Raw genomic sequence first — 26,119 nt, 5'->3', positions numbered from 1 at the left:
TCAGCATCTTTTCCACACGCTAATTCAGCGGGACATTTTGTTAACAGCGCGCGGCAATGAAGATTTTTTTTTCTTCAATTTAGAACGTGCTCTGCATGAGTAAACGGAGAGATTGAAAAAAAAATATTACTCAGCGCATGATTTTCCAATTTCTTCTCATTTTCTAAGGTATTTTGAATGAAATTCCCCGGCAAAAATGGAATCACTTTATTGCTTTTACACAAAATTATCTGGCGAAGAAAACTTTCACGAGACCTCAAGACTGATCGCCATTCAATGGATCTCTCGAATTGCTCGCCCTTTCTTCCAATTTAAAACACCGCGCGCGCTTTCCCGTGTGAAGGCAAAAAGAGATCACTTGCGCTTTTCATTGCGCTCTGTGCAATTGTGATTCGGATTAAATTAAGCATCTCTGAATGCAAATTATTTCCTCATGAGGCATTCCAGCATCTTCTTTGCGGCGTTGCGCAAGGGAAGCCGCGAGAGTCGCGCTGTGAAATTCGGGGGAGACGCTGGGGACTCCCTCGAGGGCACCTCGCGTGCTTTCTGAATGAACGCTCGCGTAGTACGTGAGTAAGAGTCGCGAAGGCCCCCACCTGGTGTCTCTCCGCGGGCGCGATGCCCCACGAGAGCTCCCCAGTCAATGCGCCGCGGCTTTCCTCGCCAGTCCAAGTTTCACGTTCGTTGAGCGCGTATGGCTTCTTGTCGGTGCCAAACATGCCAATCAACTGAGTTCTCTCGTAAATCACCCATCGCCGCCCGATGACCAATTGAGGTGAAAGAATCACGCTCATTTTTTTGTCACTGTGTAAGTGTGTTTTTGCGCCCAGCAAATTGCCGCTTTTTTTCGCGACCACGAGAAATTGTCACTGTCGCTTTTGGGGGAAAGTGAAACAATCTTCTTGGTGTGTGCCATCGAAGAAATTCAAAGTAGTTTTTTCTCCCCCTGAAACACATCACTTCAGGATTATACTGTGTGAAAATGTCGCCAATCTTTCTCTATCGGCGCAAATGATGGAGAGAGAGAGAAATTAATTTCGTCGCTCGTGTGGCAGATGTGAGAAAAAGATCCGTGTGATATAAATTATTGGGTAATCCCCGTGCGACAAGGAGAGATTTTGGAGTGAATGTGCCATTTTCGAAAGTGCAGGTATTTCTGTAAACAAGACAAGTTCGTCCGGCTCGGAGGTTGACAAATGCCATAAGAAGACAGCATCGGAATTGAGCCATTTTCTCTTACATCAAATGTTTGAATCAATTCGAAATTTAATGATAAACAGAGGAAAATTTGTATGACAATTATTTCTAGATTAGTCAAGGGGGAGATAATATGCCTCACTGTACACCACTTCAGACACTTCTGAACGTGTTTAAAGGCATTTTTCGTCGCTTTTTAGACTTCTTCAGCTGTTTCTCACACTCAATTTTGACTGAAAATGCTTTGAAAAATTCTAACCAAATTAAAAGGTTATGAATTCAACCTAAAAATTCCTTCTTGAGCTAATTAAGATCTTTATGAACCTGAAAATGAGTAAATATATTGAATTTATGAATACTTCAGATCACTTTAAAACAAAAAACCACGAAAATGACTAAACAAAGAAAAATTCTTCTAGACTGAAATTTGACTTTTTGAGGTTATGATTAACTTTTAAGCTTTCTCTCAGTCAATATCAAGTGTTTTTTGATCAAAATACTCAATTCTGTGGAGAAAAAGAGAAATAATCTCAGCTCAAGCACAATTTGATGAATTTGAAGGTTATTAAATCGATAGAATCTGTTTTAAATCAATCACATAACCTAGAAAAACAGTAAAAATTGTTTATTCTCATTAAAATTATATAGAAAATGCCCGAATTTGTTAAAACTGAAGCTTTTGCTCAGTTCCCAAACACTTCCACAAAGCTGTACACCACTTCTGACCATAATATCTGCCCCTTGAGATTAGTAATATTTTTTCTATTGCAAAAAGCGACCACTATTAACTTACTTATCCACCCTCAAATTGTGGCCCAATTATGACGCTTCCTTGATCACGAGATGCCGAAAAAAAGACACCCACAAGTCATAGATAAGAATTTATATACATTAAAGACCATAATTAATTACTAAGTCAAGCTGTGGAAACGTATTTTTTCGCAAGATCTTTTTCTCACACAAGGTTTCGCAATGTTTGAATATACATTTTCGCGACGAAAAGTAATTAAACAAATAATTCGTGTGTATCCGAACACAGAGAGGCGTACGAAGAAAAAAAAAATCCTCCATGTAATTTTGGAATGCTTTTCGAGGTATTTTACGACCTTTTTCTTTGTCATGTACTTCGGTTTTTGTGAACTGATGACTTTGCCACTTTGGTAAACACACAGGAAACATTTTCATGTAATGAGAGAGAAGTACAAAAAATCCTACGCGCTTCTTCAGTCTTTCCTAGACAAGTCAGTTGAGAGAAGAAGAAAAAAAGCCGCGAAATAGCAGCTCTGCGCCAAGTCTTCTTCCTCTGCAAAGTGCGGACAAAAAATCCAAATATAAAAATTAAGACACTCACCCAGAGAGTCAATTGAGAAAATTGTTCAACCATTTTTCCTCAGCGTGTGGCTAATTGAGAGATTATTGAAGAGTGAAAGCATTTCACCTGCGACCATCACTCAATATTACCAATATTGGCAGGCGTTCTTCTGCCTCTTTTCTCACTCACTCAAAAAAAAATAGTAATAAAAAATACACTCGCACGATGTTTGAGCAAGAAATTACACAATATGATTCGCGTAACGCATTTGCTGTGTGACTCATACATTGAATTTTAGATTAGATAAAAATAATTATAAAATTTCATTAATTCATTAAAACTGACCTCCACGCCACTCTTCCACGATGTACTCATTCAGCCCAAAATGCGAGCTTCTTCGGGAGCAAATCACTTCTCCAGATCTTCATCTTCGGCAGTAAATTACCTTTATCAGATGCGCATATCATAGCACAGTTTGCATTAATATTCATTGGGGATAATTGTTAATTGCATGAATTAAAAATCTGATAAACCCTGCGATTCGATTCATTGATGGAAAGGTGGTAAACTTGAGACCTTAGCTGGAATATAGCCTTTCGAAAATCTTTATAAAGCTTATAAATAACTTTATTATGATTGTCTCGAGGTGATTTTCATGCTGAAATTTTATTATTGCGGCCCATAAATGAGTAAAAGGTTGTAAAAGCAGAGCAAATTTGAGTAATATATTTTTAGAGATTTTCTTAAAGGCACAAATCATGCTCTTTCCCTAAAAATTTCCTATAAAGTTATGCTTTCAAACTCTTACATTTATTGCACATCACGAATAAAGAGTTGTAATTTTTGAAAGCTGTTTCATATTTCTAAGAACATTTTAATAACAGTCGCGGAAATGTGTGGGAAATTTGATCAAATTTTAACACACTGACGTTGGCAGAAAAACATGTATTTTTGCATCTGCATTTTTTGAGCTGTTTCTTCAATTTTTACAAACTCGCAAATTATGAAAAAGTTACAATCATGCATTTAATTTCAAAATTACTGAGCTTGAAAATTGGTGAGTGCTTCACCATGTGATTATTTTGCACGATTTGTAAGATGAAAGTTGCTAATTTGATAACTTCAACCTGTTTACCTGCCTTGGATATTTTGACCTTCGGATGGTATGAAATTTTTGAATTGTTTTGCTGGAAAAAATTTTGCACTTGTCGAAAGAGTTTGAGCTAAGGAAATCAGGTAGGAAGTTGAAGAATGTCTTGCACTATAAATAGCGCATGAGAAATTGCTGCAAATGTTGGCTAATCATATTCTAAGTGTCTAATTGCCATCAATTTGACGAATACGAGTGGACATTGAGTGAGTTGAGCAATGAGAAAATCAATTTTCCTTCCCGCAACAGTGCCAGTAAAACCTGTCTATGGCGATAAATGCTGTGAAGTTGGAGACGCGCTGGATGTTGCGGAGATTGCATTAGAACACAAAAAGCAATAATTCAGACATGTTGAGCAAGTCTCTGTTGGCCGGATGGATAAATTTCCCACCATCGTTCCGCCCCCTTCATCATCCTCCGGTTTGGCCAGATGTAATTGAGATTTCCTCCTCAGTTGCACAATTGGCCTATTCCAGACATTTTGGAGTTGTGGATGCCACAGAAGAATCAATGGAAAATTGGATGAGAAGCGAAAACGGTGAATTTTCACCTTGGGCCACTTGTCAATTAACTTTCAATATTGCTGGCAGAGCAATTTGTACGGCGCGATGTTTTCACAATGGTGAACCTCTGCGCGAGCGCGGCTTTCCCGCCCAAACCATGCCATGCAAATATATGAGGTCTCCATCGAGAGAAACACACGAGTTTTTCCAACTGATCGCCCACCTGTGCACATTACCTGCAGCCATGCACTGCATGACTGACTCTCTCACTCCGCCGCGTACGCACTGATTGAGTGCTCAGGTATCTCCGTGCATAATTGCATTTGCACCATTCTTTTTGCACCCTCGTGACCGTGCAGCAAAACGCACACGGCGTGGCCGAAATTGGGACAAGTTTGTGGCTGCAGACAACATCCAATATGAAGAGCAGCGCAGAAGAAGCAACAAAAGATGGAGCAAAAAGTTGCGCGCCTCATGAATTCACCACTGGATACTCGCACTAGGTTAAGGCGAGAAACACGTGAAGAGAATTCATACGGCACCAAATGAATTTAATGCTATAAAATTATTTAGTGAGCGCTTCATAGAATGGAATTTTTTCTCTCTCTATCTCCCCACATGCAACAATGGGGCCCAAGAGAGTGTCCTCGACTCAAATAAATTATACAAAAGCTCCGTGTTTTGCACAGCGCGAAAGTTCAGTCGGGAGTTGATGGCCCACACTAATCTCCAACATACTCTCGCGATGGTCACTTAGAACGCCCAACGGGGGCCTCATTGTGTCGCCCAAGAGCACCATCAGCCGAAAAGCCCGCTAATTGATGCATGGCCGCGGAGATAACATTTGACCCATTTCCATTTTCGGACGCATCAGAGAATTCGTTGAATTTTTCATAGGGCCTCTGACCCTCAAGAACACCCGTCAACCACACTATCTCGAGTGGTGGTTTCGACACAGATGTGCGGGTCTCTTGAACTTATCAAGATTGTCTGGACACTTGCGAGGCCCATAAAGTGAAGACGAGAATATATGCGAGAGATCTTCTCGATTATTGTTGGACAAGTTTGTGAAATTAAGATTTTTTCGGAGAAGTTGACACAAACCATATCAACGTGATGTAAAATCGTAAAGATATAGTTCTGGGGAAATTCGAGAGGAACACTTGGAAAGGTCATCTTGATAGATTGACAAATTTATATGTAGCAATCTGAGGAGATTTAAGCATTTTCTTGCCTTCACGCGTTACACATTTGAGATTTAAAACAATTTTCTAACTCATATTCTCCCTAATGGTCATCAAATTTCCAATAAATCATTGATGTCTAAAATATTTTAATTGAATTTAACATCCTAATAAATCAACAGCGTAACAAATCATAAGCCGTTCATCATCGTCATTTTTATCATAAATCTTCCCGGGTGAATTTTCCAATCATGAAAGCCTCTTACAAGAAGTTGCTGCTACCAGATTGTTCCACTTTCATCTGTTGAGCACTTGATTGTTAAATACGATCTGCAGAGACGCGATATCGCAACACGAGATCGATGTTTTCAGCACTCGATCGAAAAGTGAAGAATCTCGCTGTCCTTCTGGGAGATCTGAATGGCACGGCGTATTTTATGGCTCTATTGGACCAAGATTACACTTGATGTGTCAATAAATTTTGGTGGCAAATGCTGCAGAATGGGGGGATTTTAGAACATTCAGAATCGGGTAGTGAATCTTACCGTCACGCACGTGTGAAACAGCGAGCGGGAAGATTAAAATCTTCACCTCGAAATAAAATCATTCAAGTCCCAATTAATGCCATTCCATGGTGCTCTCAAGAAGCTTATAAGCCAGTGATATGAAAGTTTCAGAAATAAAGGGTATTAGGGCGTATTAATTTATTGCTGCATTGCAAGCGAGAGATTTACAGCTTGCCGAAAAAGCCGCGATTCGCCCTACAAGACATCTCTTTGCTCACGTCAAGTCTTTGCCTTCTCTTTGCAGACGATCGAGACAGTTTCTTCTCACTTCGCATATATGGAAAGTGGACACAATTACACCCTACTTTGCATGCCACAACTGTGATGGATAAAAAGTGCGTATTTAAAGTGATGAAGTGTTTCTCAACATTAAAATAATAACAGTGGTGAGGCGCGAGGTATGAAAAAAAAGTGAAGCAATATTCTTGTATTTTCTCTCTCAATTGAGAGAATTGTAAGGCAACATCGAAGAAGAATAAATTGCATCAGTTTCTCTTGTGTTGTGTGTGGATATAGAAACTCCTCGGTGTAATTACACGCATTGCATTGGAGGTGGATTCTTCTCATATATGGAATTTATGCTGCGGCTCACTCGTGTCTCTGTGAAGAAGGCATTTCTCAGCATCGAATTGTGCTCAGGCTGTATTGAACAATTAAAGTAAAGGAGGTGTGCAATTCGCTGTTTAAAGCCGCGTGAGTGCATTGAAATTGCAAGTGCAAGAACAAGAGGGGGGCATTTCCCGAGTGAGAGGATCCGCGAAAAGATGTAGCCGCGCGGAGACATCCATGCCGAAGAAGGTCCAATTAAATGCGATACACAGGATTACGGCGCCAGCATGCAATCTGTCTTTTTGTCAGCACCGCTGATCCTGCTGCTGATTGTCCTCAGTGAAGGAGCCGCCACCGCACCATCGCCAATTAATCCGGCCACCAATTGCAGCGCTCCCGATGGCCAGGCAGTGCGTGCAAATTGCACCTCCGATCACGGTGAGTCCTTTGTGTCTCTCGACGCTTGTGCGTCTGAGAATTTTTCACTTTCCGCAATTAGTCTTACTGCGCTATTCCACCTATGCTAATCCGTTTGCTGTGTTCCGGCGATTAATTCAGAGATGCCTAATGGACTCTACAAATAGATTTCTCCCATCGCGCCTCTTTCTTCTCGCGCACTAACTGTACTGGCAGCGCGAAGCGATCGATAGAGAAAAATTCCTAACATGAATTAATGCACAATTGATCTTGTGGAGCAACAAAGCATCACTCATCATCAATCAAAGGCTCAATTATCCGTTATGAAGATGTTTGTGATTAATTTTCACTCAATTTCAACCTCAACAAACATGCTTAAAGCTGATTGTAGTGAGATTAGGAAGCTTTTGGGATTATGTAAAAATCGAAAATCAATTGAGGAGAAACACACTCGGCTTAAACACAAACCTTGCGTTTGTGGTTTTGTACTTCCGAAGAAGAATTTCCGCACAAATTCCCTTCTAATAATACTGGTTAAATGCTAACATTTGTGTTGAATCAGAATTCATATCGAGCACTTGTATCTGAAATGGTTGAATATTATTAAATTCAATTTTAAACAACATCCCATGTGCAACCTTCATTGCTAAATTGTTTGTTACAAATATGACCTCACATTGTATATAATTCCATAATTTACAAATGTTGCTCTGATTTCGGAGATACAGCATTTATATCAGAAGTGTTTTTTGCACCTTTTTTTTCGTCAAGAAATATCTTAGCATTTGCGTGAGAAAAGGCGGGATCCTAAAATCCAAGACTCAATCATTTAATTACATGACAGCCACACTGGCTTTTCTCAGCACACCCACAACCTCTCAACCAGTCAAATATTTACCCTGAGATCGTCATCTTACCAGTTTCTTCTTGACTGTCTTGACTCGTAAATTCCACTGAAATAGCAAATATTCCAAGACATAACACACATAACTTCATTGACCAGCTATGCCGAAACCCGATTGTTTTCTCTCTCATCGACATTTCATCCTTAACCGGCTTCAAATCCACTCTTATTTGGATTGTTTGGGCCTTCTTCTGAGCTTTGCCCCAAAAATGCGTCTGCTGTACTTTTCCATGTCGCGCTCGAGGAATTCACTGTGTTGAAAATTGCCCAAGAGGCAAACAATCCCTCTTAGTGTGACTTAATTGTTTGAGCAATTTCTGAGACATCTTCATTTCTCTTGGCGCTTTTACTGCTCCGGATCATTTCCATGGATCTGAGACACTCTGGTGGAATTGTATAATCGATCGGGCAGAGCGCGATTCTGTGCCCAGAGGCATTGTGAAGGTGGAGGAATTCAATTGGCGTTGACTTCTGGGATTGTCTCAGAGGTTTGAAACAATTCTGAGAAAATGCTTATTACAACACCTGCGCTCTCTCTCTCTCTCACTCTCGCCATTCCATTGACACACAAGTGTGTTCCTCAGCATGCAAAAATCTCCTGATTAAAGATGATTTAATGAATTTTTCATACATCGTTATCTAACACTTTGAGAAATATCCATTGGCGAGCTGAATGAGAGACACTGGGGACGTAACACAAAAGAAGGTTGCGCGTCTCCAGAGATCTCTATGTGATCTCTCGAGAGGGGTGCGAGGCTGAGTCCCAATTGAATACAATGCAAGGGAATTCGCCATAAATAATACTTCACATGCGACAGAGTTGATCTTGTATGCAAAGCATGGATTTTTTGCTCGGCCGAGTGCGTCGGGTGAGACAGAAAAATGCAAATTGATTCAATCCAGTTCAATCGCGAGCCCAATCGCTTATTCATACAAAAAAAAGCGCGTTTTGCGCTCACGATAGTGATCGAGTGTCTGCCACAGAAAATACCTGTGGTGATTGGGCACGTCAAGAAGCTCAATCGCTTAGTGCACATTTTGCGGTTACACGCTGAAGATGACGTGTGTTTGCCTCCCAAAGAGGTGATCTGATGCTCTCAGCCTAGGAGAGCAACTGAAGAAGCCTCTCCATGCAAAAACTTCTTCATCAAGCACATGCCGGAGAGTCTTGTGCCCAATGATCATCTCCAAGACGTTCAATTTTATTGTCATGAAATGCTTCAGCACAGGTACTCACCACTGTCTCGCATCACGACGAAGAACGTCTAATTAATTTCCCCTCCCGGAATGATCATGCAATGCGGCGAGGAAATAATTGCGAGAATCAAATGATACTCATTGGAAAACCTGTTCCATCTATTTTTCTGAAGACGACACGGATGCACTCAATCAAGTCGTGAAGACAGGGGAAAAAGGCTTCTATTATTGAGTTTGTTTTGTTGTATGATTACTTGGCGGCACATTCTTACGCTCTCGGGGCGTTTTTTCTTATTCTTCTCCTTCCTGGCCATGATAGAACGCACCCAAGCTGATGTGTCGAAGAGGATCACCTTTTTTCAGCGCCTCTCAAGAAGATCATCCGCAGGTTGATGATCTTCGTGCACTGAGTGTCTCCGTTTTATCTACTTTCAAGGTTAATTCTTTGGTCTATCAGTGTCTCCGCGGGGTTAAATCACATCTTCCACGCCACGCCCCATCACGCTCCGGCCAGGAGATGATTTCTTCTGCTCGAGCACGCTGACCACAGACGTGGAAATTGTGCAATTTCCCATTCGGAGGTCAGCGGATAAAGGCGCAAAGAAGTGTGCCCTGTGTGTAGAAAGTGAGCCTTCTTTGAGAGTTTCTCACGCACGCACCGAGTGGCACGTACTAAAGCAATTCTCGTTTATTATTGTCGGGTGTTGATGGGGAAAAAAGACACTTTCAGAGGTGGTTTCCGGTCTCAGAGACACATAAATTGGTTTGAGGTGTTGTAATGTTGTGTTATTAAATTTTTATTCCCACTCTGAGCAATTGATTCACCACTTTCCCTCACATTTCGTAGACATAAATCGCACCTCTTTTGCGTATTGTCTCGCACAAAGGCCCCACATATAGCATGTCTTCTTGCCTCCAGAGCAATGAAACCACCAAAATACCTTGGGAGAAATCACTCTCGGGCTCAATTGGAGTGAGTGTGTGTCTCGATGACGCTCTCAGGCGTCAAAGCCCGTGCCATCCAGCGAATTATTTCGTCAAAGAAGCCTCTGCAATGTGGAGAGAGACAGAGAAAAGTATCGCGATTGCGGATCGCATTGTTTGAAAGGCTGGCGACACGAGCTGCATGCTAAGTAGTTTGGTACAGCTCGTGCAAAATGCTTATGTCATAGGAATAATTGATCAATATCCCACCATGCGTGGCTCCCTTCGCAGCAAAACTGTCGCTCATGGATAACTTTCTAACAAAAATTCACCCACAACTCAATAATAAAAATTCCACCGATGGCTTATGATCGGCATATTAAGCCTGGTGGCTTCCACCTCTGCATTGTCACTTCTTTTTTCTGCCGACAAGACATTGACGTTGAGCCGATGGCGCGAGTTGAAGAGCCTCCGCCGGTCACCTCTGCCCGTGAGTTATTGTGGCGGGTGAGAAAGAGCCCACACGTCACACTGTACACAATAATTGGCAGCGATTGCATCGGAGAATAATTATTAGAATATCGAGGCGTGGCAACATCCACCAGACGATAAATGTTGGATTCAATCGTTTTCGTGTTACACAATCTCATACCTTAATTTGATCGTGACACCATGCATTGGCTGAGCTTTTCGACTTTATTTTTACAAATCACGAATGGTGGCAATTTATTAAATTTATACCCCAGAATGCAAATGATAATCTCTCGCGCTGCTCTCCTTCTTCTGCGCCATGTCTTGGCCACTTGCTGGCATTCTTGAATCCTCCAGAACGTGGCAACCGAACAAAGGCTACTCGCCGAAGATTTCAGTGAGAAAGTGTGAGTGAGATTTTTTCACGCGCTGCACTAATTAATATTCAATGAAAATATGCTATATTCCCCGATAGATTGGCGCAATATCTGGCCATATTCCTAGATGTCTTAAAGTCCTATATGGTAAGCAATTGCCCTCGGATAGCCTCTTGGAGACACTCGTGATGTAATTTCGCTGTGTGGAAATCCATATGTGAATTGCGCACAGTTGGTGCATTTTCACAAGATGATCGCGTACTTTGTCGCTCGATGAAAAATATTTTTCCAACAAATTGCGTAATGACGGAGAAAACCCGTGATTTTCCCATCCAAGAGGGTCACGGAGGAACAATGCTGTGGCTTCTATATTGGCATTCCGAACGAGTCGGTGATTATTATTTCGCATGAGATTACGAATTTCATCAGTGCCTCTTAATTTAATTCATAATTATTGTGTGTCTCTCCATCTGTACGGCTGATTAGGTCTGGAGTGACAGCATAAATTGCAATTCGACGTTACAATGGAAGTGCATGATTGCATCCAACACGTGAGTTCCTCTCAATTTTATCCGTGTCGTTTTGAGCAAACACTCGTCCGATTACAATTTCCTCCATTATATGCATACTGCATATCATTTATCTCTATAAATCTCCACATGGAATATCGAATTTGCACGTTGTGAAACTCGCGAGGTTGCATTATCAGCACTTGCGATGATCGTTTTTCACCTTGTGGGCCCACAATGAAATTTCTGAGCTTTTCTCCCTTGGAAATCCCTCGGGCGAGGAGTCATTCTTCTCCATTCCAGCATCAGTGATGCTTTAGCGAGATTTTGTGCGCCTCAGTCGCAGAACGTGCAAAGACACCAAAACTTTCTCCCATGAAGAGCGCATGAAAGAGCAGAGAAAGTTGCTGAACCAGTAGTCACTGATCCACCGCACATTGTTGCAGGCAAAGGCGTATGAAAAGAAGTGCGATCACACAAATTAATAACTTTTTCATACGCCCTGATCTCACTGTATCACTTCTTATGGAGGTGTTGGTGAGTGAAAAAAAAGTGCCACGAGTGATGGATTGCCAGGTATGATGCACGTGAAAAGCGAAACTTTTCTAATCATATTTGCAATCTGGGCGAAAAAATATTTCTCTAATTGTTGGCTGTGGCGTTTCGGGCAGATCCAATCAATTATATCGATATTGTACGCCTCTATTTGAGAGAGGCATTTGAGATGCTCAGCACGCCCAAATAAACACTTTCGTTTCGAGCACGAATGGGCGGGAAAATTGATGAAAAATAGGATTATTTTGCATATATAGCAGTTGTTTGAATAAGGCAATTGTAAAACAAACATTCAACTTTCCCTTCTTTGCGGTGAAAATGACTTCTCACCTTTTGCACTCTGAGCGCCTCATTCTGGGATTGTTCGCGATCTTTGGATGCAGAGTTTCCCAAGAGAGTGAGAGAAAGAGCAATAAAACCGAAGGCATTGGGCAACAAATGCTCTCCCAATAGCATAAATATTGCCACTGAGAGATTTCAATTAGCTTTACATGATCATTTAGCCAAATAATATTGTTAAGATCTGCCCAATCGATACGATTGTTGGCGAGTCTGTTCTGGGCGGGCGAATTGTTAGTATTTATCGATTATGGCTGAATGTGAAAATAAAAAATCGGGCTGGGGCTTGTGAGTGGTCATCTAACTGTCTCATGGCATCCATGGCGAAACTCTTTGCCAATTCCCACTCGCGCGACCGCCATAGATTCGCGAAAGATAAGATCAAAGACAAGAAATATGCACACAAGAGGGCACTTGGCGAATCAATAAATTCATTAAGACCATATTCATCCACTCGATGGTATGGAAATGTCTTGTACGGGACAAGATATGGAGAAGGTTCGTCGCTTGCGCGCGCGCAAGTCTTTCGTTTTCTGAGACTTTTAGAGGAAGAAATGCCGCGCACTGCTGGGGAATATATGCGATGCAAAATGGTGAAATGAGATGCTTAAATGCCATCTATACACTTTCATCATAAAGAAGAAAACCATATTGTGTTCTTGTAGTCGTTTTCTTGGTCGAATGTTCCAATTTCAATGGGTCACGGTACTGTTAGAGCCTCGGATGGCGGTTTTTTTTTTCTCTACCGAGACATCGGCATCGTGCCTTTTGCGGGAATAGTACATGGGAAAAATCATGGACTCTGTGGCATTTTCTGTTGCAATAGTGCCCCGCGATGTTTGCTGTTTTGTTGGCTCTCTTCGACGCGATGATTTCGACCGCTTGACATTTTCAAATTCTCTCTATACCAGCGGCACAGCAATTTTCCACTTATTAATTATACAAATAATTTTTATGTGAACACAGAGAGATCGCGAGACCGTGGAAGCATTTAAAGGCACGGAGGGAGTTGGAAAAAAAGCTGTGTATTTTCGACAATATCCCAAGCTCAATTGATTTCACAAGATCACATTGGAAGTTCAGAGGTTTTTGTGAGTTTCCCATCGCTGAATCTGTTAGTCCAGGAGGCAGATAGCTAACACAGAGTCGATTTGAAATGTGAATCAAGAGACGAAAAAGTTGATACTTTTGCGCCCTGCGTCACTATTTTGTCTCATATAAAACATAGTCATAGGACACTTTTTGTCTGTCTCTTGCATCTCTTTCATGGGCATAGGAATTTTTTCCTCACTCGGCATGTCATTTGTGTGGCAATAAGGCGAGGAACCACTTTTCAATCGACTGCCAGGCAGCATATTATGATCTTAAGGCGAATGACCCACTCTCCAAGTGACAATTTTCAATGCACAACCGCCGCGGTGAGCAAAATTGCGATACTCTTGTCGATTAGAAAGGTGTTTTTCGGAGTATCAGTTCTCCACTTGTTGGGAATTAATTTGTAACATGGCATTTTCAAGCCGAAGCTGATCCATTTGAGGCATAAATCTGCGTGCGAGTCAGCTACTGGGTGAGACGCTCTTAATTTCGTGGATGAGTGATGGGCTTCCTCGCGGCTGTTTGGTGAGAGACCTCAAAAAGTCACGGAGGAAAGAAGCTTATATGTGCTAATTGCGACACCCACGCAATTCGCATTAGTGCAAGTCAGCAGATTGTATTGCAAAATACCATAAAATGATCTATCGTACTGGAGCGGAATGGCACGAGTGGAATTTTCACTATGTGTAATCCTCCAAAGCTCTCCAATCTCCATCTTGATCACTGGTGGTATTTTATTAATCTGTCATTAGAAGAGCATGATGGCAAAATCCATTTCCAACTCGACACTGGATGGTGATTTATTAGGAAAAAATATACTCGCCAATGATCTGCAACTTTCACCATCGCGGTGTTTTTCTCATCTTGGGATTTACAGTCGCGTGTAAAACAATAAATTGCCGTGTCTCTGGTGATTTAGGGGACGCTTTTATATGGTTTGATATGAAAGCAATAACAGTGTGCAAAGGCTAATTTGTAATTGCCATGTGAAATTTTCAAATATTCACCCAACATTTAGTGGATTTTCTCTCAAATTTACATCTTCGAGACCCATAATAAAAAAACTCATTAATATGAGCGCTATCTTTGCTGCATCATTGTTTATTTATCACGCAAATGTGGGACTCTCTGGTGGGCATTAAATTATTCCCGCCAGATTCTGGATATTGGAAGCGGTGAACATTAGAGGAGTTCGTCATAAGAGAGCTGAAAAGCTTTTCATTATTATTAGCTCTAAAAGACGCCATTTAAATGGTATTTCGAATTGCTCAACGACACTTTTTGAAAGAAAATCACTTAGGAAAGTATGACAAAAACATTCAATTTATTTCTCTTTAGAGCCAATGACTGCCATTTAAAGTGGTGTTGCATTTGGCAAAAAGGCCTCACAATTGTACTAAATCCAATTCTTCATTGACACCTCACGAGAGAGGCGGGAAAAAGTGTCTGGGAGAGAAAAGAGGTGGATGTGATTATAAAATTGGCTGACCACGAAATCGTGACTTTCTCGACCACAAGGAGAGATATGTAATGCGTTTGTAAGTAATCATTTCTTGTGCATTGTTGGCCATAGAGTGCCAATACACATTGGGTTAAATCAACTTTGTCATGGCCATTAAGTGGGTGGCCGATTCACAATGAAAATTACCCACATGTCTTTGGCATGAGGATGCCAATCGAGGGAAATATGTGAGAATCGTTAGCCCACAAAAAAGCCGTGATGGCGGAGATGAATTACAATGGCAATTTTCCATGATTGTCCAAAGTGAAGATGGCACGGCAAAAAGTGTTCCGTTGGAGACGATTTGCTTTTGCAAGGGGGAGATAATACGGCTAGAGTCTGTACATCATTTCCTGATACTTCCACAATTTCTGTGCAGAATCACAGACACTTCCAGAACTTCAGCAGCGCTTAAAACATGCGTTTTCCTTTTTTCTTCACATTTTTCGGAACTTCATAGATTTTTTTAACACTGTAAATTATCATAACCTCAAATTTAGGAGTCTTTGGCTTAATAAAACGCAATTTTTACTTTTTTACCCTGATAACTTACTTTGGAACATAACCTAAAAATCACCTTCAGATATTGAGCTTTTAAAAGCAACACTAGGAAATATAAATGTGTTATTTATCGACAATAAGCTGAAATTTTCTATTTTAGAGTAGAGAATCAATCAAACAGATCTTAAAATAGACAATTTTGTATTCCGAAATAATATTTTGGAGGTTATGATCAATCTTTGCATAATTAACACATTTTAATATTGAAAACTTGTAATCCTCATCAGATTTCATTGTTATTGTACCAGTAAATGGAAATTATACCATCTTAGGCGCAAGAATGAATGATTTTGTAGGTTCCAAATACTTCTGCTGAGTTGTACACCACTTCTGACCATACTATTTCCCCCTTGGCTGCGTGCAGTTGTGGAAAATATGGCTTCTCAACGAGCGTAACCCTGCAGAAAAGCGTCTCTGGGTTATTATAACTGTTTGGAAAATAATTGGACTCAATTTATACTGTACAGAATATTTGCCAATACCATCGAGATTAGTCTGAGTGGCACAGAGGAGTCTTGCTTATTAATAAATCTCGCGCGGATTGGGCGCGAAGGCATGTGAATTGTCATGGGAATGAGAGCAAGAGTGTACAAGTCGCGAGAGTACCAATAAATTTCAGTCTTTTACCACTTTAACATGCATCTCAAATCGATTTGAACAAAACTCTCCGTCCAATTGATCTCTTGGCAGGCTGAGAGAGTGAAAGTTTGAATCACACACCAAACTAATGCACCGTGCACAAGAAATAAGGTGTTTTGTAACATCATCGAAATACAGTGGGAAAACGATTGAGACTGATTGTTGCGTGGAATTTTTATTATTGATTCTTCGCTTGTTTACCTTTTTCAACTGCCTCATCGTGTTTTTCTGGTGGACAATAAAATTACGAGGAAGCGACCAAATACAAAAACCGCGAAAAAATATACGTCGCACCGCCGAAAAAATCACGCGACAAAACATCTCAAGAGCCATCAATGGCCGGTGATCTGTGATCAAGGACTTTGTGGACAGTCATTGAGACACACCGCGAGAGACAATATCCAGCGAAATATTTATGAACTGGGAGATATATTTTTCAACGCAGTTCCAGAGGAGAAAAAAAATAACAAAGAATCCGAGATATCGCCATGAGGTCAGCGCGAAACACCCGCTCAGTCTGCGGAGAGCGAAATTCATCAAGAAGTAATCATTAATTTGATGTTGTCTCGGCATAATGACTCTCTGATTCATTGTTAGTCAATCCAGCGCGTTTTCCCACAATCTCCGCAATTTCCCTGTGCCAATTTCACCTTCATTTGCCACCTCATTGAAGCCGCGGGCCATTGTCAGAGAGAGAGATGCAGGAAAAGTCTCTCTGCCCACATGATCGCCGGGAGATTGTCATACAAGATTGTCTGCATGGCATTCTCGCCACTTCACTCCACCTGGGATGGCAATTAACATACCAATTTGGCAATTAAAATTCAATGCAAAAAGTATATGTGTTCTCATGGTAATCTTTCGCTACACTTCAGAACGGCTCTATTGACTCGTGAAGGCGCTGAAAGAATCCAATCTAATGGACAAACATTAAGTGAACCTTCAGAAATTGATGGGTGTTTCTTTGATCGGATTTTCAGCAAGGATAGCAGCGTGAAAAGACCTGTGAGAAAAAGTGGCGTGGATGGTATTTATTATGTATGCAGAGAAGACATCAATTAAATGATGATAAAATTTTTACTATTGGTTAATTGACTGCGCTTCAACTCTTTTTCATCGCATTTGCGAATTTGCATATTGAGAAAGCCAGTCGAAATTCCGCTTTGAGGTGTAGATCTTAGAGAGGTTTTTTTTGCTATTTATGGGATTTCTGCAGTATAAAACAAAGACGAACGACTGGTTGACAGAAATGCAAATTTCATGCTAAATTTCTCCCAGGAAGACTCATATTTCCCATCTTATGTGATTTTAAGTGATTGAACCTTTGTTTTAGAGGTTCTATAATAGCTTTGGACATAATGTAGTTAATTTATTTAATGGTCTGCATGATTGAACGGAAGTGCAAACATTACAATTTTAATAGCGGAAATATTTCGGAAGTTTACTGAACTTTGAGAGATTTATTGATCCAAGGAGATGAATAAATGTTTTTTGTGCGTCTTCAAAAATAACATCCCAAGGATGATTCAGAAATAAGCCATGAATGAAAATACTTCGTAAAGTCTCCTACTTAATGACTCAATTAAAAGAGAGAAGGGGAAATTTCCTGGAGACACTGAGAGGCAAAATTGGCATTTTTATCCAGTTTTAAATTGGAATAATCACTGGATCTCCCTTGTAATGTAAATTGTATGGAAAATTCCCCTGAAATTTTCATTTATTGACACACCTTTCGTGAACACTTTGCCGCCCGACACTTTGCGCTATTCATATTTTGCGCGGATGTAATTAATCTTATCGTGCAAAGTATGACATTGTTCCTACGCCACTTGTGTGTCTATTATTGAGTGATCCAACGGCACGTCAGGTATTTTTCCCTCGGCTCAAGATACTGTGGGAAAATCTCCCATGAGACTCGGCAGTGCAATTTCTGGGGTCTGGTAAATGCTAGAAAACGCACTCCATTTGGCAAACACTTAACAAACACGGAAGTCTCTCGCGAATCAAAGTGATCTGTTCATCTACAACGGAGTTTTTCTGGGTGCAACAAAACTCTCTCGCGCGTCGATTGTATAAAATGAATTGAAAATCCCACAGTCGTTATATTGGCAATTCGTGAGGCATTCTCAGAGCCTGACGAGCTGGAACTGCAATTGAATAAAAGCTGCACTTCCCTCTGCTTTGGACTCTCCTCAAATGGTCATCTTACATAACGCACGCCTCTATATGCCCAATTTGATTTAAGGTGGGTCTTCTGACCGCTTCGGCTCTCGCGCCGGTGAGACTGATGGGAATTGGAGTCTTTTGTTAAGGCCGGAGACACGCTCCGATAGTGAGCGATATTTTGATCGGAAATTCACAGCCAAAATAGCTCAAAACGCTAAAATATTCCATGTTGCGACGCTTTATTTATTTTTTTCAATCGCATGAAATATTTCCGACGTTTATTTATATTTGCGTTTCCTCGGCAGGTCGAGAGAGAGAAAAAAACACAACACAAAACCATTGACTCACAAAGTCACTCACAAGAGTGTTTACTTATCATGAAAAGTGGTTTAATGGGACACAACACAATAATAAAATATATACGGTCAATATGCGATTCTGGGGGTGTTTAATTAGTCTTTCGCAGATCTTGCAAGTTTTTGCTTTGCTCCATTGATGTGATTTAATATCGCAACGTCAATAAAATGAACCTCTCAATGTGTGAATCTAAATCAATTAAATTGCTCTTTCCGCAATAAAACACAAGTAATTTCATGGCTTAAGCGCCCCTCAACGCCAACACTCGGCAAATATCCAATTCTCGCCACGGAAGAATTCTGTCAACAAGTTGAGCAATGCACAAGAAACTTCTATTATTGGCGCTTTTCTGGGTCAACAATGAAGAGACGCGTCTCAGTGTCAATTTGTGACGAAGTCCGCCGTGGAGGATCACTTGAGTAAATTAATTAAAGCGTCCAGTCATGCTCGCACCTCGCATTGCCAATCTGAGGTGTGTCCATTAAATTTTTATTTGCCAAGAAACACCATTTGATATGTTTAATGGTAGAAATTTTGCAATGCGCTGTGCCTGTTTCGCGACACAAATATTTTACAGAGTGAGATTCCTCGTGGAATTCGATCGATAAGGTGTGTGTGTGTTGAGAGACACACTTAAGTAAATCCTCGATGAAATGAGATCAAATATTTCGCAAGGAAGTGCGCACAAAACCCAAAAATTTCCCATCAACACCGCCATCGATACAGTTTGCATGTGGAGTTAATTTCAGCCAGAGTTCACGCCTGGTAATGTGGAAAATTTAGTGAATCTGACCGATAATAATTTTTCTTCGTTCTTATATAATGAAAAACATGCTTGAAAATATAACACCTCTATTCTCCCCATATGTGAAAAATTTGATTTATTCCATGCACCGACAAAAAGAATTGTGCACGCAAAAAATTGAATAACATTTGTATCAACCGCCAGTATCGAGTCAATTAGAATTGAATCACAGACCATTTTAGATAGTGATATAAATGAAACTGATTCATTCATTAGCATTCCCGGACTATTGTTATATCCAGTACAGAGAATATATTCTCCGGTGCGCGAAGTACAAATGGGTTTTATTGACAAATGATGATGGCTATTAATTAAACGTAATATATTGCACGATGTTGTAAAGCGCGATTGAGGCTCTTGTGCTGTGCAAAAGGCGACAAACATGTGGAATAATTAGTGATGGGAATTGTTGGTAAACAAATTACCGAGAACAGAGATTATTATATTGAAATGACGCCAAGATAGTATAATTAAATAAGGAAAAAAACAATAATCAGTGCTAGACTTTGGAAGAATAAAAGAATGACGGACAGTATAGAAATCCAAAATCACGCAGTTAAGAGAACTTTAGCCTAGAAATCAGGGCTGAAGTTATAAAATAAAGTTGGCTTCTTTTGAAGCCCTTGAGTAATTAGGCTCCTCCCACTTGAAAGCTCCGCCCATTGTTCACCACATTGCAGAGAACTCTCCAAACATCCATCTGAATGGCAAAATATCGCGAAAATGTTGTTATATTTCAACAAATGGCACACAAGACTGCGAAACGTGCCGATATTCGCGGAGAAAAGTGCTCTAAATATCCGAGGATTTTTCAACATCCACGCAACATCTTTGCATTGAATTAACGACTATTGCCATTTGGTCTTCACTGGGGCAATTGAAATGCTCCACTATCACCGGCCGTGTTACATAAAATCGTGAAGTCTTGGGCACTCTCTGGTGGAGTGAAATAAAAATAAAGCCATGTACGCGACTGTGAATATTATCTTGGCCATTACGAAATTCTGAAATGGAAGTGTGTAGCAGAAAAAAAGACCGGCATGGATTTACACCATCGCCATTAGAAAATAATGGAAATTATCATCAATTTATATTGCACTTTTGTATACACACTGAAAGAGTATCCGCTGCAGAACACAATGGATATTGAGTCATTGTGTAAATTGTTAATTATTGGAGGAGGAAATTGTGTTTTGTTGATTCTTTTTTCGCTTCGATTCAGGCTCAATCGACAAATAGCATGGGAGGTGAGTTGGGAAAATGCTCTTCAAGCCTTAACAAATGCCTTTTGCCTGTGAAGTCTCTGATACAATTGCGGGGCTGAGCAAATGGAGCGTCATTGCATTTCGCGCTGTTGCGAACATGTTCAACAGAAATTCTCTTTATCACGCGGTGTTTCCGCTCTGTCGATGTCAATTTTGTATAGGAAGATGCTGAGATTGTGACCCTGTCCTTCCCCAAAATCTGTTGTTTTTAAATACCTCGGAAGCGCCACTCCCTCGAAGGAAAAAAACAACGGGGAAATGCTCAATAGTGCGCGCGCGGATAAAAACGAAAGTGATGAGGTAAAGCTGTGACATTGACAACATGAAAGGCGCAAACGAATTAATTTTCGTCAATTTATTTTCTTCACACACCGACCAGTGCAATTCCCATTGCAACAGCCAGCCTAAACAATCAGACATTTTTAATGTGGCCAATGTGAGAACTTTTATTGTTTTGAGCCATTTGCCCACCACCCGCCGAAATGATGTAAACTGATTTGGGTCACTACACACATTATTTTTGTTTACTGCATTTTCTTACTCTTGAGCTGCTAATTCCTCGGCGGAGAGGCTGAGGAGGCACATAAAAAACCCGCAACAGATACGCCAAACACCGCACTGGTCATCCACCTTTCGCGCGCTGGTACGCTTGATACTTTAAGCCTTATTTGCGCGCCTCATGATCTGTTTTGACGTTGGTAATGTGGCTCGAGTTAACCCAATTTTATTGAAGTGTAGAAGCACGAGTGATCGATAAAATCTCCTCACTGTTGCTCCGCTACCAGAGAGTTGAGCATCCAATTTGTGATCTCTAATGAACACTGTAGAGCTAATGCCGTACTTCAGTCCCACCCACGAGTCACGTTTCCCCTGTTCAAATGGGCTCATTTTGAAAGTGATCTCCCTTCAATGTTTCCTATCAATTATGAAGCTTGATGAGTTCATCTTTTTTCAACGTGATCTCTCTTCTCTCTCAGCAGCAGCACAACCGCGGCGGATCAGCGTGGATCGTGACAACAAGCTCATGTCGGTGCTGGCGGCTCGGCGGAGTGCTCTAGCGCGCGACAGGGGGCGCCACGTGACTTCCCGCCAAGTCTCCACACTCTCCAACGAGCCGGTGCGCGAGTGCGAGCGCAACTGCACCAGAAGCTTCACCGTTCAGCCCTCGCCGGAGTGCATGAGGCGGTGTGCGTCCCTCAGAGGGGCGGCCGTGCGGCGGCCGGCGTCCTCGCGGGAGGAGGAGAACATCTCGGAGTCCAACACGATCGTCAATGGCCGAGATGAGTTGCTGCAGACGGAAGAGTCTGCCCATGGCATGACAATCATCCACACCAGTCGCGAGCTGGAGTCCTTCAGAAATGTGTCCAAGAGTGGCAGCAACAATTCCCTGGACATCGAGCTGAAGGCGGCGGCAAACTCGTCGAAGAAGGATGTTGCGACGCCGACGAAACCCACGCGATCCTATGTGGACATCAGGAGCAAAAGACTCGAGGCCGCGAAGCAGCGGCAGAAGACTTCAACGGACAAGTCCGTTGAGGAGGGCGATTTGATTCCTTACTTCTTCTTCGGCCAGAAAATCACGGCCACGAAGATCACGGAGACCAAGAACCAAGTGATCACCACCAAGAGGTCACCCTACTTCGCCAGTGGAAGCACCAAGCAATCCCTGAAGGCCAAAGACGACGAGGATGAGATCATGGAAGTGTCAGCGCCAAAGACATCCACAACGGAGAAGAGCAAGTTCTGGCAACACAGTAGGCTCTACTATCCCACGAGGAATATCGTGGCGTTCAACAGACGAGGCCTCAACATGTCAGGCTTCGGCAGTCCCAAGCCCAACACCTCAACCGACGCCAGCACTTCCAGGGACCTGGTAGATGCGCCACTGGACGTAATTCACATTCCTGAGAACAACAGCAGTGCTAAATTGGTGACTCTGAGGAGCACAGATGCGGCTCCCACGCCCTATGACATAGAAAAGGCTCATCCGAACCTCCACGGGATCATCCTCGAGGTTCCCCCGTCGTCCCTGCCAGCTCTGGACATTCACTCGCTGAATCCTCCGTCGTCAGCCTTCAGCGATAAGGACATCAATCTTGTGATATTCACGAAGCAGAAGCCGCCCGATAGCAATCCTTCCCCGTCTGAGGTCGCTCCAGTGATAAATGGGAGTGAAATCCTGACGATTAATCATGATCTGGCTCCTGAGCCAACAACGGAAGCTGCTGAGATTCCCAAAACCAGCGCAGAAGAAGAAACGCCTTCGACTTCTCAAATTGTCACAACAACTACCGTCTCAACAACCCCATCGACGACATCGTCAACTTCCACAACCACGCCAGTATCAACCACAACTACTCCCAATCCTCCTTCCTTGACGCCTCCGGAGAGCGCAGAGGAGGACACTAACACCAGGGCTTACTCCATTGTGCCTGGAATCAAGGCGATCTTCCCCAACATTTCCACCGCGGCTTCCTTGCCACCGGACAATGAGGAGTCCATCAGGCTGCCGATCGCTTCAAGCACCAGTAAAAGTGTCAGTAAAACAACATTCTCGACTTCCGTGAGATCAACGAGTGTTCCTACAACATCCAGCTCGACGCCCAGCACCACTGAAGAAGACGTGTCAACTCCTCTGGCCAGCTCACAGGCTTCTGAAGATTCAACCACGCCAAAGACCATCAACATTTCCGATCCCATTCTTCCAGCCTCCTTCAACATCTCCTCCATCTTTCCCACCTTCCCGCCGATGAGTGTGCCCAAGGGGAATGTCTCAGCCACGAAGAAGTCTCCAACGAGCCTGGATGGCGTTCTGCTGCGACGCAACGGCGACGTCACTATAGAGATGCACAGGATGAACATGGCAGCGTACGTTTTGGCGGGATTGGGAATGTTCCCCATCGCCATCATCATTGTCTATGTGGTGCGGACGGTGATCTTTAAGCGAGAAGCCAAGCAGTCCAGTGATCTTGAGAGGTACATGAATGACGGCCAGCCCATCAGTCCTGTGGTGAAGATGGAAGATTCCTCCGGGGAGGAGTCCATCATGACAGAGCGGGACTTCAATCGCAACAACCTGAGATTCAAGAGTCTGCTAGGCGAGGGCAACTTCGGCCAGGTGTGGAAGGCGGAGGCGGACGATCTGGCTGGCCATCTGGGCACCACCAGAATCGTCGCGGTGAAGACTGAGAGGACGGAGAATGGCTGCGGTGGCCTCAAGATGGAAGCCGACATAATGCGGAAGCTGGGTAGTCATCCGAATGTAGTCACTCTTCTCGGTGCTTGTATAGATCAAGGTAAGAACATTGCGGCAATTTCGCAGAGGACAATTTGTGTAATGATTGTTTGTGTTGCAGAACCTCATCTTCTCATCATGGAATTCGCCATGAGAGGACGATTGCTCTCTCTTTTGCGTGCTGCCAGGAGTGCTGTGCATTCTGTTCCCCAGTCAACGCCCAGCACAACTAAGACTGCCGCCATCCCACTGTCGCCCAGAAGGCTGTCCGGATTCGCTCATGACATCGCCAGAGGAATGGAATACATCGCCAGCAAGAGGGTAAGAAAACTGTTTATTCTCTGCGGTAGAAGTGTTCTAATTCTTCACCCTCAATTGCAGATTGTCCATCGCGATTTGGCGGCTCGCAATGTGCTTCTGGATCACAATGGAGTGTGCAAAATTTGCGACTTTGGCATGTCTCTGGACGTGGAGAAATCCAAGCGGATTCACACTCTGTATTCCCGGAAGTCACACCTCAGGAGATCGCACAGTCGTTGTGGAGAGTCGCGATTCAGATTCCAGCCCTTCTCAACTCTGGACACGAAGTTCGGCGTGTGTCGCAGTGAGAGTCAGACCTGCGGAACGAAGGTCAGACCCGCCTTGCCCATCAGATGGATGGCTCCGGAGGCGCTGCAGTATCACATCTTCTCCGCGGAGACCGACGTGTGGGCCTTTGGGATCGTCCTGTGGGAAATTGCGACGCTCGGTTAGAGCTCTAGCTTAGAGGATGCTGGTTGAATTTGTGCTAAAAGTTGTTTATTTGTTCCAGGATGCACTCCCTATCCTAATCTGTCCGGTCGCGAGGTGGTGCGGAGTGTTCCTGCGGGCATCAGGCCGGAAATCCCACCAGACTGTCGCCCTGAGCTGTATCACTTGATGACCAAGACTTGGCGCAAGGATCCCAGGCAGAGGCCGTCCTTCACCGAGGCCAGGAGCGATCTGGCGCACGCCCTGCGCCAGTGGGAGATCGAGCAGGAGAACTCCTCGGAGTACCTCGACGTGAGTGGCTTCAGCGAGGATCTCGAGCACGGAATGGTGTACTTCAATAGGCGAATATCAGAGTTTGAGTGCGATATTTGACTAGAGTCGCCCTAATGGCAAATCTGGTGCTGCGCCAGTCTCAAAGTATTAGAAAAAGATTGCACGTGACTTTCTTAGACTTTGTTTTTGTGACAATAACACTCCTTGTAAATAGTAATGACACAAATTTTGCTAGCAGTTCAGAATTCTTCCTGGACTCTAATTATCTAAGTAAAATTATTATATATATTTTCGAGTATAAATGGCGCTCAAGATGGCAAGAAAATCTCTTCGTTTTTTTTTTTCTTTTAGAAATATCTAGTCTGCTGAGGTGAAAAATATGGAAAGCAATTTTAGAGTGAATTGATAAATGATTTCCCTGAAAATCTTTACAATGGAAGTATAATTTAATGAATTTTAATACCTTCATTATTTATTAAGTGAATGAATTTTACTTTATCTGAAATTGTTGACGTTAATCGAATAAAAAGATCTGTGAAAACAACTCTGGATGTATGTGTTTGGAGCCGAGAAATTTGTGGCACAGTTTTGCGGGCAATTGAGAAATGCCTCTTTTTTTATGGAGAAAGTTCAATAAGTTTTGCATAATTATCGTAATGAATATATTTGTCGATACAAGCAGAGGGAAAGGGGTATTAAATTGCGGTGGGAAGTGACAAAGACAGAGGCGTTGAAGAGATGTTTTACGACAGAAAATCTCGTGTGTCTCAGCATTTGGGATGAAGAGCCTCTGTGTTTTGAAAATTCAATTACAAAGCATGGCGCCTTCTTAACTGCTTGCGCCCGAAATTCATTGAAATTCGAGTGGGCGAGACGCAGTTTTGTCGGCCATCGCGAGGTGATGAGACTCGAAGAGTCGGAAGAAGTTATTGGAGCAATTAGAGAATTGCAGATAAAACGCGCAGTGAAATTGCTAATGAAACTTGAAGAAATTATTAATCCGGAATTAGCCCAGAATCATGAGAAAACCACATGTTTTTTCCTCCCATTGGCCTCTGTGTCCATTTCTGTGTGTGAAATTGATCGGCGCAGAATGTTGATTGGTGCAAATACTCTCATTTGTGCAATATCGCGTTGATTGAAACTTTCTTGAAGGCAAGCAAAACGAGTCCATTTGTCAAAACTTGTCTCCGGTGGTGAGGAAAGAAAAAAAAAACGATTCAGCAAGTGCATTAAACCGATATGCAAACTTTCATTTGCCCAGCAAGTTTGTGCTGCAAGTTTGCATCTTGGGACATCTCTACATTCCACAGGCTCT

General features: G+C 42.4%; 1 protein-coding gene across 2 annotated transcripts; it reads left to right on the top strand.

Moving 5' to 3' along the window:
- Positions 1-755: 755 nt before the first annotated feature.
- LOC132260401 (uncharacterized) lies at positions 756-25,328 on the top strand. Of its 2 annotated transcripts, none has more exons than XM_059758473.1 (6): positions 756-808; positions 6,157-6,899; positions 21,524-23,839; positions 23,900-24,099; positions 24,160-24,526; positions 24,590-25,328. In XM_059758473.1, exons 2-6 carry the CDS (start codon positions 6,749-6,751, stop codon positions 24,898-24,900), a joined length of 3,345 nt encoding a protein of 1,114 aa, XP_059614456.1. In that variant the 5' UTR covers positions 756-808; positions 6,157-6,748; the 3' UTR covers positions 24,901-25,328. The 2 variants fall into 2 exon arrangements, with proteins under 2 accessions (XP_059614456.1, XP_059614455.1); XM_059758472.1 differs by having other exon boundaries at positions 21,521-23,839.
- Positions 25,329-26,119: the final 791 nt, after the last annotated feature.

Source organism: Phlebotomus argentipes, unplaced genomic scaffold, assembly GCF_947086385.1.
Source record: "Phlebotomus argentipes unplaced genomic scaffold, Phlebotomus argentipes genome assembly scaffold_18, whole genome shotgun sequence".
Lineage (NCBI taxonomy): Eukaryota > Metazoa > Arthropoda > Insecta > Diptera > Psychodidae > Phlebotomus > Phlebotomus argentipes.
Note: the sequence above shows the minus strand (reverse complement) of the source record. Positions and strands in the feature narration are given on the sequence as shown.

What these genes read in the sequence shown, in the direction of transcription:
- LOC132260401 (XM_059758472.1), top strand. Translation starts at nt 6,749, where the DNA reads ATGCAATCTGTCTTTTTGTCAGCACCGCTGATCCTGCTGCTGATTGTC. An exon ending in AAATTGCACCTCCGATCACG is followed by an intron (nt 6,900 to 21,520) that starts GTGAGTCCTTTG and finishes CTTCTCTCTCAG; the next exon opens with CAGCAGCACAACCGCGGCGG. An exon ending in AATACATCGCCAGCAAGAGG is followed by an intron (nt 24,100 to 24,159) that starts GTAAGAAAACTG and finishes CCTCAATTGCAG; the next exon opens with ATTGTCCATCGCGATTTGGC.